Genomic DNA, 18,024 nt, shown 5'->3' with positions numbered 1-18,024 from the left:
TGTTCATATATGCTTTAGTTTACCTTTAATTTTTCCATATACAAAAATAGGCTGCAAAATTCTAATAAAACGTATGTGCTACATTGCCGAACATAACGTTTTTGGTTATTGGCTTAATCAAAAAAAAATTCTCTTACATGGCCAAAAGAGCTAGCCGTAAATTTTATAAATAACTTTGTACTGTATAAAATTGAAAAAAAAAATTGTTTCTCAATTTAAGGCGGTTTTAGTTTTTTAAAAAAAAGTCCGCGATTATAGTTTCTTTGCAATCTTTATCTGTTTTTGTTACATGTTCTTATATTCCACCTGGCTCTGACCGAGTAATTTATGAGCACCATCTGTCTGCAATAAAATCTGTTTTATCCCTTCTTTCTAACAGAGTCCTTTTGATTGTTTTAGGCGACTTTAATCTACCTGACACTTCTTGGTCTCCTCCTACTGTCTCATTTGTCGCTATGCCTTTATTCGCCCATGATTTTGTGGATGGCCTTTTAGAATTATCGTTACAGCAATTAAGCTTTATATAATATATATATAATGCCTTAAGTAGACAATTAGATCTTGTGTTTGATTTAGACCCGTCTGAAATCACAGTATGTATGTATATATCTGAAGACCGATATCATCCAACTATGAAAATGTTAAATACGTTTTTTAATGAATGCGCACCTGATAGGTTTTTTTCAATTGGATCTTGTGTTTGTTACAGAACCGTTGTAGGTTCTCCAACTAAAATGAGATGTTTTCGTAAATGTGACTATAATTAACTTAACGATATGATTTCTCATTATAATTGTACAGACATTGAAAGTGCCACTAAATTTTTCTATACTCTGTTAAATACGTTTTTTTATTGAATGCTAGGTTTCTTTAAAACCAAAAAAGGCGTTTTTGGTTTACCAATGCGCTTCAAAAACTAAAAAAAAACTTAAATCTAACATTTATAAAAAGTACGAAAAAGACAGACTCTCACACGCAAAAAATAGTCGAATCAATACTACGCTAGATTCCTCGGCTCCTTTACTATCTAGCAATTGTTTAAAGGAAAGAGAGAGGAAAAACAAAAAAATCTCTTCCCAAAGAAGTATTAAGTATTCTGGAGTTGCCGTCTGCCGAAAACAAAAACCCAAATGAAAATGATTTGGATGTGCAATCTGATTCTCTTTCTGATGAGGACCTAATCGAAGGAACCCTAAACTTAATTTACCTATATTTGTAAATCGTAGAACAATGCTTCGTACTACTTTTATGCAAAATCTTATAAGAGGTAACATTCATTCTGCAGAACTTTTAAACCGCCTAAGATTTAACGTTCCCGTTAGACTAACACAAAATTATTAACCTCTGAATTTGCCACGATGTACATCAAATTTTTGTCTGCACGAGCCCTTTCGCGTTATATGTAATAACAATAAGAACTTTTATAATTTAATTTGCATTTCAACTTATATCCCGATAATATTTTGACTTATTTGCTTCTTCCTTAGTCGTGCCTTTTATTTTCATTTGTCTGCCGTCTCTATTTGTTTTAGGTATCAAATTGGTAATAGGGACCGCGAGTAACAAGGACGTGCTTGGTGCCGTTTGGTCACTTGTTTTTACTGCTCGAAGTGCATCAATGTCCATCATATATACAAGGTGAGTTCCAAAGTAAACAGGATTTTTTAAATCTAGCGCCCTCTAGTGGCGCCATCTATATGCCAACTGGTGCGTTAGAATCTGCTATCGTTTATCGACTTCCAGTAAAAACTCATGACATTTCATCTATTGGAAGTGAGCTTATTGCATTTTAAGTGTCAGTATGTTTTTGTCATCGGTGCGAAAATTAGCTTCAAACAAAGAGCCAACATTAAATTTTGTTCTAAAATTGGTATAACTTTTACCGAAACCTTTCAATTAATGAAACAAGTTAATGCGATGATTGCCAATCCCGCAGCAAAGTGCATGAGTGGTTTCAAAGTTTTCAAAGTGGTCATGAGGACATAAATAACGATGAACATGTAGGCCAATCAAAATCCGTGAAACCCGAAAATTCCATCGAAACTGTGCGTGAATTCACAAAAAATCAGCCAAAATCATCATGGAAATTCATGGAAATAGAATTGAACATCTCCAAAACATCGATTTATCGCATTTTGACCGAACATTTGGGCTTACAAAAGGTGTATGCACGGTTTGTTCCGCACAAATTGACTGACGTCCAAAAGTTGCTCAGAATTCAACATTCGAAGGACACTATGAGAGAGGCAAAAAAAAATACTTTAACCATCAAGTGTGTTCCGTCTCTATTTGTTTTATGTATGTATCTTCCTCGCGAACTCACATTTATTGCCCAAATTAAAAAAAGGGCACCGCGCGTAACAAGCACGTACTAGGTGTCGTTGGGCCACTTGTTTGTACTGTTCGAAGTGGTATTTAAAATTATTTATTATGCGTATTAAATCTTTTTTTTTGCTGTTTGGCCCCCACTGAGAGGACAAATTAAAGCTTAGTGGAAATGTAATCAACCGGAAACCGTAGTGTCACAGAAATTAAAGAGAATCATATTTAAATGATTGGTTTTGTTTTCCTAATGTAATTATCTTTCATTCGTGAATTAGTTATAAAAATGTTATCAATGTTACGCAAAATGTTAGGTAAATGGTTTGTGATGAGAAATCCTTATTTATTCTTTTAAATCAATTTAAGTCCCTTTACAATTATCTTTTTTTTCTATAAAATTAAGTGCGGTCGGAGTCGAATCAGGCGAATACGGCGGATGCAGAACGATATGCGAAAAATTGTATTTTTTCGTCCTTTCGCCCTCCAAAGTGCGGCAATCTACCGTTATTCCTTCGCGAACGGTAGGCCGGCGCTTTCTAGTCTCTCCGTGTCGCTCTGTAGCCTCTGTCCGCTCTCCAAACTTTCTTGCTCCGTATTTAGCAACTGGCCGGCCTCCGTACAGTTAATCTTCAATTTTATTTGTGTAGAGTTATTAAATACTCACAATTGTATGACAATTTGAAGGCTAGTACCACAGCTGCAGCACGAACTTTTAGTACGGCAGGAAAGATAATTAAAACCGACAATGCGCGACTAATTAAAAAAAGTAAACCAATTGTGTTTATTAAAAAAAACTTCTATATGCACTTGGTCTTAGACAAAATGTACAAAATGTGCTTCCATTCCCCTTTTATTTCTTTATTTTTTTGCTGTCAGTTAACGCATTAATGCCTTTGTGCTTGTGTCATACGCATGGTTGTTGAAAACCCACATTTGATCTGTCAGATGTAACCGTACAACACGGTACAGGGGTGACCATCTAGCGTTTGCTTTTTGAACTATCGATAATTTTTACTTTAAAATTTCGAATGTCAGATATTTAGTAGAATGTTTGCGGTTTACAAAATGATTAAGTTGACGCCCGAAGAAAATTGGGAACTTTCTCTCAAAGTGGAAAAAATAAAGCGTCTTCCAGGCAATTTGTGAATAGTTTTGTTAAGCATGTGCGGAAGACTGGAACGTTGATGTATAGAAAAACACGTTTACGTGCTCGTCCAGTTCGGTTGGTCGAAAATATCGCTGCGGTGGCAGAAATTGACACTTTCCGTAGACGTCAACTTGGCACCGTGTTTAAGAGTTGGACATTTCGCGCAATTCCCTGCAACGGATTTTAACCAAAGACCTCCGTCTAAGGCCATATAAGATTCAGATGGTTCAGCAGCTTAGGCCGCATGACCATCCAATGCATATTCGGTTCGCGGAATGGGCTGCGGAGCTCTTTGTCGAAGATGACCATTTTTACCGAAAAATCGTGTCTTCTGATGAGACCCAAAAATTTTGAAAAATATATACTCGTCGTTTTTTTATAGCGATTTTAAAACGCAAATCTTTTGTAAGCCACCCGTTGGGTGCAAAAATCTTGAGCTTTTCTCAATAGAAATTCAATGATTTTGTGGTAATTAGTAAATAAAAAAATAAAAAGTAAATACATAACAGGGCAAATACATAATACCTTTAAATTCATTTTGAACAAATGTATGAAACATTAATAAAAACAGACCAATTTTGAAAAAAAAAATATTTTTCACTGCCAATTTAGAATCTTGAAAACGTAATCGATTTTTCGCTTAACACGACTTTGCTTTGCGCAAAAGTGCACGGACACTGGGGAGTTGCGGCAAGACGCGGAGCTGCCCGCCACCACTTGAGGATCGCGCACTCATGCGATGTCGTCGGGGAAAATGTACTGTAATCGATACATTCGATTTCATAATCGACATCATCCTTTTTTTTTTGAGTTTTCTAATTGTCAATTGGAATTCTATGAGAATTGTACACGCTCGCTCTGTTTTCGACACAAAATTGATCTCCCGACGATTGTCGATAACAGCCGAAAGATTCCAAGAATATATGCCCACAAGCCGCCCAAAACTGTGGTGGCCACAGTTCTCATGCTAGAAACAACTTTTTTGCTAAAATGTATGTCTGATCAATACTTATCGATTGACGTAAACAAAAAATTGGCCACGCTCACTCTACAGCCCACAAACCTTTTAATCTCTTAAAACTTTCTGCCGCCCAAATAACATATACCGAAATAGCCGGTAGACCGCGCTTTACAATATCACTTTGCTGCTTAGATATCTACATATCCTTTTTGCTCCTTAAAGCTGAGTAACGGGTATCTCATACTCGAGGCACTCGACTATAGCGATCTTCCTTGTTTACTTTGAAAAATTTCGATAGTACATGATTGTTTTTTTACAACCATTGATTGTCCCATAATTCCCTGTCTTTTTGCAACAACCAGTAAAAACTTCTTTCGAGGTACTTTAACCCCATTAAATATTGTCTTTTGGTATCCTTAAGAAGTAATATAAAAAAAAGTAAAAAAAAATATTTTTACTTTCTACATATTTGTCAGATGCCTTAGATTTCATTTTTAGCTTCTTCACATTTTTCGTATTATCTAATACCAATAAGGCCAACATTATTTCCCTTATTCTATCAGAACAATCAAAGAAAAGAAAGAAACTTTTACATAACCTTTTTTGTTTTCACATTAAATTATTTTTTATGAAAAACTATCAATTTAAATGCCTCTACGGAAATTGGCTAGCGCATTAAAAAAATAGTTTTAGGACGCATTTTTACACCCTTGCAGAGAGTATAATGATTTCAGTCAGAAGTTTGCAGCGCACTGAAGGAAACGTTTCCGACCCCATAAAGTATATATATTCTTGATCAGCGACTCTAGACATGTCGACGATCGGGTTGAAACTTTCCCAAAAGTCTTCTTTCTATTGCAGGTAGTATATAAGTCGGAACCAGCCGGAAATTAAATTTTATCAAAATCGGAAGACTATATCATATAGCTGTCATAGAAACGATCGGAAAATCGGTGGGAAAATAATATAAAACAAATTATAGCTTTGGTGCTTTTTGATAGCTATCATTGGAACAATCGGGAAGTTAGTGGGAAAATAATATGAAAAAATTATTTACTAAAGTTGATTATTTCTTATAGCTGAAAGGGTACACAAACTTCTGCTTGCCGAAGTTAACTTCCTTTCTTGTTTTTACTAATATCGAAGTGCATACACATTTTCAAAGGCAAAATTAGATCTAATTATATTTTGTTAGGAATGTAAAAAAAAAAACCCGAAGATTGTCAATGGTCGTGTTTTTGCAATCGTTTTTTTTGGTACTGTTCTCTTGACAAACAAATAAAAAAGACAAAAGAGAACATGCAAGGAAGCGTAAATTGCCGCCGACGCCAAAGATAAACCACAACCAAATCGGCACGATGTGAATGACATTTCTTGTCAGTTGCATTTTAAATTTTGTAAAGTTAAGTTCATTCCATGGTTCTTAAAATTATGCCCTATACCACCATATTATTTTTTCACAGATAAGTTAAGTTATCTGTTTATATTTTTATGGGCCCCTTTCCCCGACGCATTGGTCCATACTATTGTACTCTGCTGTAATCTATATAAGCTAGTGTTTTACAAAATAAAGATCAGGTTTGAAATATCAACTCAGCAAATGTGAATTTCTTTCCTTCGAGCTAACCTTTGTAGTCATCCCCCACCAGTGGTAAGAGGCTCAGAGTTGTAGCTGGCACCTTAAAGTCTGATTTGTTGCGAGCGCATGATCAGCTACAGGCTGCAAAAATAAAATAAAATAAAAAACTTGCATCTTCCCCCATTAGTGGTAAGAGACCAAGTAAGGTAAAAAACATTGGAAAAACCTTTTTTTTTGTTTTTTAAAAATCTAAAAAAAAAACAAGGCCCACAAACAACACCGAAGCAGTAACAGGAACAACAAACACATCGAAGCAACAAGAACAACAAAAGACATCAAGGCGGCAATCTACTCATTTAATATCCCATTTATATACACATACATACATACAGTGATGGAAAAAATAATAGAAACGAATTTTCACTTTGGGTTTAAATACGTATTTTTAATAAGGAACGTTGTAATGAGTGGAATTTTTGATTTTTCTTTAATATATATACATCTATCTTACATACTAGAAAACAAAAATTCATTTAACTTCATTGATTTAGCTAAAAAATTTAACTAAAGTTAAATTTTACGTTTTTGACCTGGAAATAAAAATAGAAACGAAATGACTAATCTTTATCCAAATTGACTAGATTAGCAAAATTTACCATGAAATGTTTTTAGTTTATTGTGTTGCGTTACCACTGTTTTTTAACACTGCAGCCCACCTACGAGGCATAGACTCCACCAAATTGGAGCATATTGTTGGCTCAATGGAGTACCACTCTTTCTGAACTTTCTCTCACAAATGCTCCTTATTTTTTGGTTGAAAACCACTTAAGCGTTTCTTTAGAATGCCCCAAAAATGCTCAATGGGGTTTAAGTCGGGTGACTGAGCTGGCCAATCCATAACGTGGACTTTATTGTCCTGGAACCAATTTTTCGCCAGCTTCGATGTGTGTTTGGGATCATTATCCTGCATAAATTCCCACTTTAAAGGCATTTCATCTTCGGCATATGGTAACATAACCTTCTTCAATATGTTTACATAGTCTGTAGCACACATATTGCCTTGTATCCAATAAAGTGGACCAAACCCTGACGCAGAGAAACATCCCCATAGCATTATATTGCCACCTCCGAGTTTAATAGTCTTTATGGTGTATTTGGGATCGAATGCTGTGTTTTTTGGGCGTCTTACATGGGGTCTACCAGATCCAAACAAATCAATTTTTGTTTCATCGGACCAAAGGACATTTTTCCAGTTCTGGCGGGTCTGGTGGTTTTTGGCAAAGCAGAGTCGCCTTTCTGTATGCCTCTTGCTCATAAAAGGAACTCTCCTTGCTGAATGCGCTTTTAAACAGTGCTCAATCAGTCTGTTGCGAATGGTGCGACTCGTTACGGATGCGTTCATGTAGTTTTTAAGATCCTTCGAATGGCTCCTTTTTCGACTTCCTCTCTACTATAGTGCAATGTGTTCCACGACCCATTTTGACGCTTTTAACAATATTAAATGATAAATTGAACAAAAAATTGCTATAACAACACTCCTTATAATAAAAATACTGAAAACAATACCTTTTATTTGAATTTAAACGAAGAATAACCACAGATTTCGACCAAATACAACCGTGTTTCTATTATTTTTTCCAACCCAAACACGAGGTCTTCTGATAAATTTCCATGAATAGGAAAAATTGCAAACGAAAAGCGTTCAAAAAGGAGATTGTGATTAAGTACCGTTATCAATGTTACCAACCCAATGGGTTTCATAAATATTCCTTAAGGTAGAACTTAAAAAAAGCCTTAAAGTGTAATAGTTATATTCGTTTCTATAATTTTTTCCATCACTGTATATATATTATATACATATTTTTTTATATAATTATTTTATACATACATTTTTTAAATCATGTCCGAAACAATTTTAAAGTTCGTAGAGGCTCAGGCAAGCCTAACAAAAGAGGTTAGAGAGATTGAGGCTGGTCAATTAACCAGTGACGCAATCCTCAAACTTGATAACATAAAAACAAAATTCACATTGAAACTCTTAAAAATACATATAGCAACATGAAAGCTATGTCTGGAACCCTAGTAGAAGCAAAGAAAACTGAAAAAGACCCAGAAAAATTGGCAGAGGTGTTCGACAAAAATGTCGAACAATTAAGGGATTACGAGTATTTGGAGGAAACCCATCAGGAGCTCAGTCAGGCTAGCTGGGAAATTTGCAGCCTTAGAGCTAAGAATATTGAATTTTTACGGAGTAGGAATTTGTATGGAGTAGAATAAAGGAGTTCTAAAAAATCGATGAGAATAATTTATCTTTGCTTCCGAAGCAAAAACGGAAGGCAATAGTGGGCTTATGGTAAAGGAAAAGGCTCCTTTTCTGGAGAAGAAAAAGAGTGGGACTTATTTTCGGAATTATTTAAAAAAAAAATAATTTTTAATAGAGATGATCTGGGCACATCTCTAAAATTTAATTACTTAAATACCGCTCTGAAAGGCGAAGCAAGGAGAATGGTCGCTTACTTGCTAATAGGCGCTCCCGAAAATTATAATTCCGCTTGGGAACTATTAACCAAGAGATATTCTCTGATCAGCTGAATCGGTTGATCAATTTTCCCAAGCTAGACAACGATTCAGCAAAACAAGTTAACTGTTTATTGACTCAATAAATTAATCGATTCATTTAATGAATGACAAAGGCAAGTTTAAATGAAGATGTTGATGTGATTTTTGCGCACATCGTCATTCGAAAATTTAATAAAGAAGCGTTACAGTTATATGATACGTAATGGACTTTTTAAAACAACGTTATAGTTATCTTGCCTCTTCAAATGGTAAGGAAAAGAAGCGTTTAAAAAAATTGTTAGCACTAACAGAGGTGTTTAACAATTTTTTTAAACGCTTCTTTTGTCTTCTGTCTATTTTGTAAAATGGTTGGCCACTTCGTGACAAATTGCTATAAATTTAAGGGAATGTGTAAAGAGGGGAATTTATAAAAAAGCGCTTGTGCAATAGATTCTTTAAGCATTCTTCATTTAAAAAGTGCATTTCTGAATATTTATGTTCAGTTTGCAAAAAAAAAACCACATCATACGCTCCATATCCCAACATAAAAAAGGGAGAAAGTAAACACTTGTGTCACAAAAGAACAAGCTTTTCTAGCCACAGCCCTAATTAAAGTAAAGTCAAAAAACGGTGGCTATGAAAGACTGAGAGCATTAATTGATAGTAGGTAGCAGTGCACTATTATATCGGAAGAAGCTGCACAAATATTACATTTAACAAGGAAAAAGAGTATCACAGAGTATTAGTGGAGTGTCACACACTAGTATCTTAAAGCATAAAGTGAATTTAAGTATAAAACTGCGCGATAATAAAAAAGATTCTGTTGACATGGAATCCATCATTCTTCCAAAACTAATGAAAGCTTTGCCAAATCAAACATAAAATATTGATAATCTAAGTGGACGAAATATACATTGGCGGACCCACACTTTAATAAACCAAGTAGGGTAGATCTTATTATAGGAGTGGATTTATATCCCCATATATTTAAGACGGAGTAGTTAAAATAAACGGACTACTTGGCCAAAATACGGAATTCGGATGGATTGTATCCGGGTGCACCAAATCAAAAGGTGAAAAATTAATTGTGGCTACTACTGTGGAAGTAGAAAACTTAGATCGGTTTTGGGAAATGGAAAATGAAAATAATTATATTGAGGAAGAAATTTGTAAAAAACATTTCTTAGAGACCACTAAAATAGATAAAAATGGGAGATATGTGGTCAAAACTCCATTTAATAATGAAAAAGAATTAGGAGACTCCAAAGAGCAAGCTAAAGCGCGATTTTATAATTTGAAAAGAAAATTAAAGAAAAACATAAAACTTAAAGAAAATAATATTAAATTCATGCATGAATATATTAACTTGGGCAATATGATTGAGTCCAAGAAAGTAAAATACTATTTACCCCATCAAGGGGTTGTAAGAGAATCAAGCCTTACAACAAAATTAAGGGTAGTTTTCGATGCCTCAGCGAAAACTACAAACAATGACATTATGTGGGTTGGACCAAGAGTCCAAAAAGATATACTTGATATCATGTCAAATGGCGAAAATGGCCATTTGTAATATCGGCGGACATTGAGAAAATGTACCGGCAAATAATCATTGATGAAGAAGATCAACAATATTTGCACATTATTTTGAGAGATTTAACAAATAAAAAATTAAAAGATTATAAATAAACAACCGTTACATATGGAACAGCATCAGCACCCTATTTGGCCACAAGAGTGCTTGCTGAAATTTCAAATAGATGCGAAAATCTATCGATTAAGCAAATAATCAAAAATGATTTTTATATGTATGACCTAATGACAGGGGCTAATTCCATAATAGAAGCCAGAGATCACGTTGAACATATAGCCTTTGAATTAGAAAAGGGTGGTCTCAACTTAAGAAAATGGATTTCGAATGTCTCAAAAATTATGAAAGCTTTGGAAAGCAAAGAAGAAAATAAAATATTAGAACTTTAGGGCCTCAATGGGAACCAATTAAGGATGAATTTAAATTCATTTTTAATTGTGAACACGGCGCTAATATTGATAAACGAACCGTTTTATCTACATTAGCAAAAATGTATGACCCCCTAGGCTGGTTGTCTCCAGTAACCATAGTAGGAAAATTATTTATGCAAAAGCTATGGTTGACAGAGCAAAAATGGGATCAGAACTTGTCAGATCCAGATGCCAACGAATAAAAAGGTATTAGAATCCCCAGGTGGGTTAAATCCCAGGAAGATATGCCAGTACAAATTCATGGATTCTCTGATGCGTCCGAAAAAGCACACACAGTCGTAGTATATGCTAAAGTAGGACCCTCCGCTATGATTATAGCTAGCAAGAGCAAGGTTAATCCAAAGAAAAATAGAAAAACCATCCCTAAATTAGAGCTATGTGCTGCACATCTTCTGTCAAAACTAATAGGTAGAGTTAGGACAGCAATTGGAGGGGAATCAAATGCATAAGGATGGAGTGTTTCAACGATCAAAAATGGGAATAATAAAGACAAAATTATTCGACGACGAACTGACGAAATAAGAACATTTATGAATATTGATTGGAGACACGTTATATCAGAAGACAATCCAGCAGACGTAGCGTCAAGGGGAATAACACCAGAAAATTTTCTATAATGTGCAATTTGGTGGAACGGACCTCTATGGTTGCCCAAATCAGAAAAATACTGGCCGAAAGAGGAATTGTCAGTACCGCCGTAACAGGAAAATCAGGACAGTTAATACTAATACTAATAGAAAGATACTCCTGTTTGCTAAAATTACAAAGAATTATTGCATATACCTTAAGATTTATTGAAGATAAGTTAAAAAAGAAATCGTGTCCCACATATTTGATAGTGAGTGAATTAAAATTGGCAAGAATTTTAAAAATAAAACAGAAACAGAAAAGTCAATTTAGCTCAGAAATAAATTGCTTAAGGCACCAACAGGATATTGGAACAAAATATTAGGATTAAATCCATTTTTAGATAAAGATGGATTAATAAGAGTTGGAGGTAGATTACAGAACTCCAGCGCAGAATTTTCTGTAAAACATCCCTTAATTTTAGAGAAGTGTCATTTAACCTTATTAATAATCAGAAATGCACATAGGGAAACATTGCCCGGCGGAATTAACCTTATGCGATATTATATTCAAAGAAAATTTTGGATTTTCGGATTAAGGAACAGCCTAAAGCAATACCTTAAACAATGTGTTAAATAATGTCCAGAAAATTGGATGCAGATCTGCAGAAGGCACTCAACGAAAATATTAAAATTATCCCAACATTATAAAGCGAACAAATTGAATGGCATTTTATTCCCCCGGCAGGAATTATTATATACAACTAATACTGACATTGACGATTTTTAAGTTTTGACACCAGGTCACTTCCTGATAGGAAGGCCCACCACATTAGGACCTATTGAAACCATTTCCGAGGAAAGAATTGGAAACTTAGATAGATGCAAATTAGTTTAGAAAATGAAAAGAGAATTTTGGGTTAAATGGAAGAATGATTAATTAAACAATCTTCAACAAAGAAATAAATGGAATGGAATGCCAAACATTAATAAGGTCAAATTGTGTTACTTAAAAATGAAAATTGTCATCCCGCTAGATGGCCCTTGGGAAAAGTAGAGGAAATACATAAGGGAAAAGTCGTCCGAGTCAGAGTAGTTTACAAAAGTTTGTCCTCAAACTGGAATTGAGGCTTAAGAGAGCGAATCACCTTTCTCGGACAAGCAGACTAAGGGTACGCGCAGAAGCCCTAGAATCCATAAGCTTGGATTAATGGCGATAATTTTAAGGCTAATTTTATTTGGCCAGGTGTCTAATGCAAGTGCACCTACGCAAGGACAACAAAAGTGGTCAATCAAGAAATTACACGAGACTAATTCCATTTACTTAGATCCAATGGGAGACGTCGAAGTCATAACCTCATCTTGGGATCTAATTGTATATATTACAACATGGATCTATATTTCGACAGTATAAGAAAGGGAAAACTGTTGAATGGAAAAATGAGGGTGGTGTGTGGCAAGCTTCATGGGTATGAAGATCAATGTAATACTGTTCTTGATAATACTCCACGACAGATTACAGATTTGGAAGAGGACAATAAACTGTTTATGACTCAGGATAGGAAAAGATATAGCCGAGCTCCATTCAAGTTTATGGGCTCTCTCTATCACATACTTTTTGGTATAATCGACGCTGAAGATAGGGATAACTTAGAGGGTAACATGAAGAACCCCTTAGATAACCAGCAAAATACTGCACAATTGGTTAAAAAGCAAACCTCTGTAGTAGAATCAACAATAAATATCTTGAAAAGAACTACGGATGATATAAACTCAAATTATCGAAGTATGAATACGCGAATAAAAAACATAACAGAAGTTTTGAAAGAAAGTTACTATGTCTATAAAGAGTCAATTATGTTCTTTATGGTAACAAAACAGTTAACCTCTTTAATTGAAGAACGTGAAAATATTCAAGCAGGTGCAATAAGATTACTCATAGATATAAACCATGGTAGATTGAATCCAAATATTTTAAAGCCTATGCAGTTGAAAAGGAAATTTTCAGAATTAAGGATGCATTCCTAGAAACCTTAGTACTACCAGGTAAAAGAACAGAAACGGAGTTTAAGGAAATTTACACATTATTAACAGCTTAATGTCAAAATTCCCTTATTTGCTAGACACCAATCCCATCTTTTTAGAGGATTTCCTATGCCAGTCAATTTTGAAATAGACTCCTATCATATAATGTCGGAAGCTATTTTAAATAGGTGTACAAAATGGAAAGCTAATAACGTAATATGTGAAGGTAATTGGCCATGGAGTAGCGCTAATGACAATACTTGCGAAATAACTCCCTTTAAAACAAATAGTGCCTCTAATTGTATTTATAAAAAAACGAGTCAGATCAATTCTTATTGGGTTGATTTGCAAAAGAAGGGTAGTTGGCTATTTAGGGTTCCAGAAATAACTAAAGCTAAAATACAATTTAATAATTTACCGCAAGAATTAATAGACCTGCCCGAGCAAGGAAAATTAACGATTGTATCTGGTTGCACTATAAGAACAGACGACAAAATATTAATAGCTCATCATAGTATTCAGTCAGAAGCTTAAGAGCCAATATCGGTTTCTTATGTATGTAATATAAGTAAGATTCCAAGTGTTGTTTGGAATCCATTAACATTACAGATTATTGACCATAACAAAGAATTAGCTAAACTAAAAAATGAATTAAAAGAAATAAGGGAAATCACTATGAATTAAAAGGACTGAATTTTCATCACATGTCAGGTCATGCGGCATTAATCCTAGGTTTAATAAATTAAGTGATTTTAGTTCTTTATATAATAAGACGAATAAATGTATCAAGACGAATGCAGGCCATAATTCCTCCTTGCAGAATGTTCACACATGAACATGGCATTGTTTGTTATATTTATTTGCCTTACACTGTTAGTTTAGAAACCAAAATATCAGTGCATGAGTTCAAATGCTATTAACCGCCCCTTTCCCCGACGCATTGGTCCATACTATTGTACTCTGCTGTAATCTATATAAGCTAGTACTTTACAAAATAAATATCAACTCAGTGAATGTGGATTTCTTTCTTTTGGGATTGAACATCTTTACAAAATATGTACAAAGTCAAGACTTATTTTAAGATTGACATCATAGAGGAATAAAAAAATGCGTCAAAATGTTTTTTTGCAATAACAAATCCAAAAAATATGCTTTGGAATCGCTTGGATCTGAAAATAATGCTTTCCGTGAACAATAGAGCACAACATAACAATTACTTTAATTTCAGGATTATTTTTCGGGTGTGTTATATCCAAAAAAGTGTGAAAAACTTGAAATTCATCTTTGACGTCTAATTCCGAAGAATAGTTTCGTTTGCAAAAATGATGTTTGATTTCTGAAAACATTGTTTAAATGTTGTACTTAAATATGCAAATAAAATAATTGATCTGATATTAAGCGTATCGTATAAAAATCATGAAAATATCCCTTTTTTGGCGAATTATCCATTAAAAGTACACGGTGATTAAGCTCTCATTGATGATATTTAAAATGATTCAGTACCGAAAAATCAATGAACGGTACTGCAAGCTACCTAGAAGAACACACACAGCACATAACCGGAGTAATTTCCTGTTTTTAATTTTAGTTTAGTATCTTATAACTTCAATGTCGAAGACACCTCCAAAAAACGGCTTACCCTAATAAAGTAATCTTTTTTTTTTTTTGAAATAATGAAACTACTTCCTTTTATAAAAAGGGTAGTTATGTTTATTCCTACCACCTTTTCTTAACGATTTTTTTGTAATAACTAAGCAATATACGACTAAGGACACAGCAATAAAGCGGATTTAACAAACGAAATCAGTTGTTTTAACAAATAGTCTTTTGTTCCAGCAACAAAGGCTTGTTATACCCTTGCAGAGGGTATTTTGCAACGCAGTAAAGGAGACGTTTCCGACCCGATAATGTATCTATATTCTTGATCAGCATCACCAGACGAGACTGATTCGTCCGTCTGCCCATGTGTCCGTCCGTTTCTACGCCAACTAGTCTCAGTATTAAGACTATAGGTCTGAAACCTCCCCAATAGGGGACAACTATATCTTAGCTTCCATATTAAAAATCGGAAAACAATTTTTTTAATTATATCTTAGGTGTTTTTCAACAAATAAAATTCCCACGCTTGGAAAAAACATTTTTAATTAGTTTTGAATTTCGAATTTAATTTTATCAAAATCGGTAGACTTTTTCATATAGATGCATTTCGAGAATCAGACAACTGTAACATACACTTTCAAAGAAATGGTCAACAAAATAATAAAATTTAAAAAAAAAAAAAAATTTAAAAAAAAAAAATTCTTTGCTGTTTTTAATTATTTCTTACAGATGCGGTCAAAATAATAGTAATGACGTTCGTGCAGAGAGTTTTTGTCATTATTTACTATATTTATTCCCCCATCAAGTAACTGTAATTATCTGCAAATTATCTGTAATTTTTTGCTAGAGAATTATTTTTGCCTACATCGGGCGTGGTAAACACTGTACTGCCAAGAGGCGAGATCTGAATAAAAATGAATTTCTCCTGGCTGCTCTTCTACAATGGTTAGCAATACTTTTGCAAAGGACTTGGAGCTCTACTCCTGTAAAGGATGCCAAAACTTGGTTGACTCCTTGCATATGCGCTGTGCAGCTGATATCGCAAAGAAAGGATTCGCAACAAAATATTAAAATAAAACATAAATATAGATCCATTATATACATTTCATAATTCAACCATTTAAACGTTTCACCTCTACTAATTTGAACAAATAATTTTTTGTATAAATTCATTTTTAATTCTTTTTTAATCTTATGAACTATCCTGAGTTGTTGTTTATTATTATTAAGTAAGTTAAGTTTAAATGAAAAGTTAAAAAAAAAAAATGTAAAATAATTTCTAGAGCTATTTTTTGGGGTTACTAAAAAGCCTCCGTGAGCACTTATATTATTTGAACCGCAGATGTATAACTGCAAGGGTATACAAACTTCGGTTACCCAAAGAAAACTTCCTTTCTTGTTTTTCTTTCAGTAAACCATTTTTTTAGGTATAAATCATAAAAACTTGTTACATTTTGTAAAATGTACATGTATTAATGGAGGAATAACCGACTTGAAGTTCAAGACGCTAAGTGCGCCAGCACTTAAGTGCGGCCGTACATTTGTTATTCGATAGATCTTGTACATATTGCAAACATTATTAATTAAATTAATTATTTTAAAATTTGTACCTTTCTTCTTCTTGCTCGGACCTTTGGTATTTACAAGAGTTGTAACTTGTAGTACAAGAGGCTCTAGAGTTTTTTCAACTGACATTGTACGAATTTCCAAATTTTTCGGATCCCATTTCAGAGCAATCTGTCCAAAATCGGTTAGCGTTCCCATCTTATCCAAAAATTTATTAAACACCACTTGGTTTTAAAATAATTATTCGCTGATTCGCTAACGAAAATGGGACGACGCCTTTTTCGATGAGCGATGAGAAAATTTTTTATAAAAAATTTGGAATGAAGAGAAGGCAGCAATCAAATGTATTCATAATAGCATTATCCCACTATGCACATCTCTGAAGAACATTAAAATTTATGGCAGATGTGAAATTTGTGTTCCCACATATCATCCACCATCTAATGGCAATTTTTCACAACGAGAAAAACAGCGAGTTAACTATTAGAGTGACCGAGAGGGAAATAGGCGTCTAAGGCTTTTCAGCAGGTCTGTTTTTAGCGTGGTACTAAAATAAGGTAAAGATATACCGCAAAAAATTCGTGATTAAGCGAGTGAATTTTAAGGGACTCCGTTAGCCCCAGCCAAAAGAAGAAGAAATTTAATATTTGGCTGGCAGAAGCAATGTGGAAATTCAATTTTACAGTTGAAGGAAACCCCAAGCAACCAAGGCCCTCAGGAGGTCAAGTCAGGTGAAAAAGGACACTTAGCCCAAGCAAATTATTGTTGGACTTGACCAACCGGAACCAATATCACAGAAGGGTTAATCCGCAGAACATTGGAAGTTCTGAAATTAATCCAATCAAGAAGCCCAGTATAAGGAACATAAAAAGAGGGTCTTCGCTCCCTACATGGACATCCTGCCGGGCGTGGTCATGCAAAGAAAATAAATTCTGGCTGGACTCTACCACGACCAGCTATTAAACAGCTAGAGACTTCTTCAGGGAGGAGAAAATGGGGCCGCTTCCTAGGAACAGCCACAATATCAGCGGTACAACTTCCTCACAGCCCATGTTAGCATATTGGGAAGCCGAATTGCTGTGCAGATAGAACGAACAAGAAAGCGAAGCATCCGAGGCACTAAAAGGAAGCCTTTAACTTCTTTTGACGTAAGTAAAAAATTACTTTGAACATTTCATTTATTATTAATTCTGTGTGCACTAGCTAATTCATCTTTTATACATTGCCTTAATTTTTCGTGGCCAAACAGTAAGACCATAATAAACGGATTGTGGTAAACTTTGCAATTTTCCGGTACGCAATAGGCTTACGCAACCCAATAGGCAATGTGGTTGTGTTTCCAATGGAATCCGCGTTGGCAATAGCCTTTTTGTGGTATTGTACTATGCGCCCTAAAGTAAACAATATATGCAAGTAGACAATAGTTATTATTATTTTTTAACCATTTAGCAACAGCAAAAGCAATATGATTATCCAATGATTTGGCTGGGCGAATCACAAGGCCTGGTGGCTGCCTTTGTCGTGTCTTTTCTACGCTGCCCCGACTTCTCTGCTAGCGTCGACAGCGGTACAAAGTTTTAGGCACAAAAAAAACAAAAAAGCTTTTTTTCGTCTGCCATATCACCACGAACCTACTGTAGAACTAAAGGGTATAAAAACGCTTAATTTTTAAGTCTGCAAG

The 18,024-nt window shown here is 34.5% G+C and overlaps 1 protein-coding gene across 1 annotated transcript in view; it reads right to left on the bottom strand.

Moving 5' to 3' along the window:
- The window catches only part of LOC108028868 (catenin alpha), a 47,667-nt gene extending 31,023 nt beyond the window's left edge, over window positions 1-16,644 (bottom strand). Inside the window, exon 1 of the mRNA XM_044092748.2 lies at window positions 16,388-16,644. Coding sequence (XP_043948683.1) covers window positions 16,388-16,541 — 154 coding nt within the window. The 5' untranslated portion in view covers window positions 16,542-16,644. The remainder of the gene's footprint in view (window positions 1-16,387) is intronic.
- Between the last annotated feature and the right edge of the window lie 1,380 nt (window positions 16,645-18,024).

This window comes from Drosophila biarmipes, chromosome 3R (genome assembly GCF_025231255.1).
Source record: "Drosophila biarmipes strain raj3 chromosome 3R, RU_DBia_V1.1, whole genome shotgun sequence".
Taxonomy (NCBI): Eukaryota; Metazoa; Arthropoda; class Insecta; order Diptera; family Drosophilidae; genus Drosophila; species Drosophila biarmipes.
The sequence above is the reverse complement of the archived record's forward strand: the minus strand, read 5'-3'. Positions and strand labels throughout refer to the sequence as shown.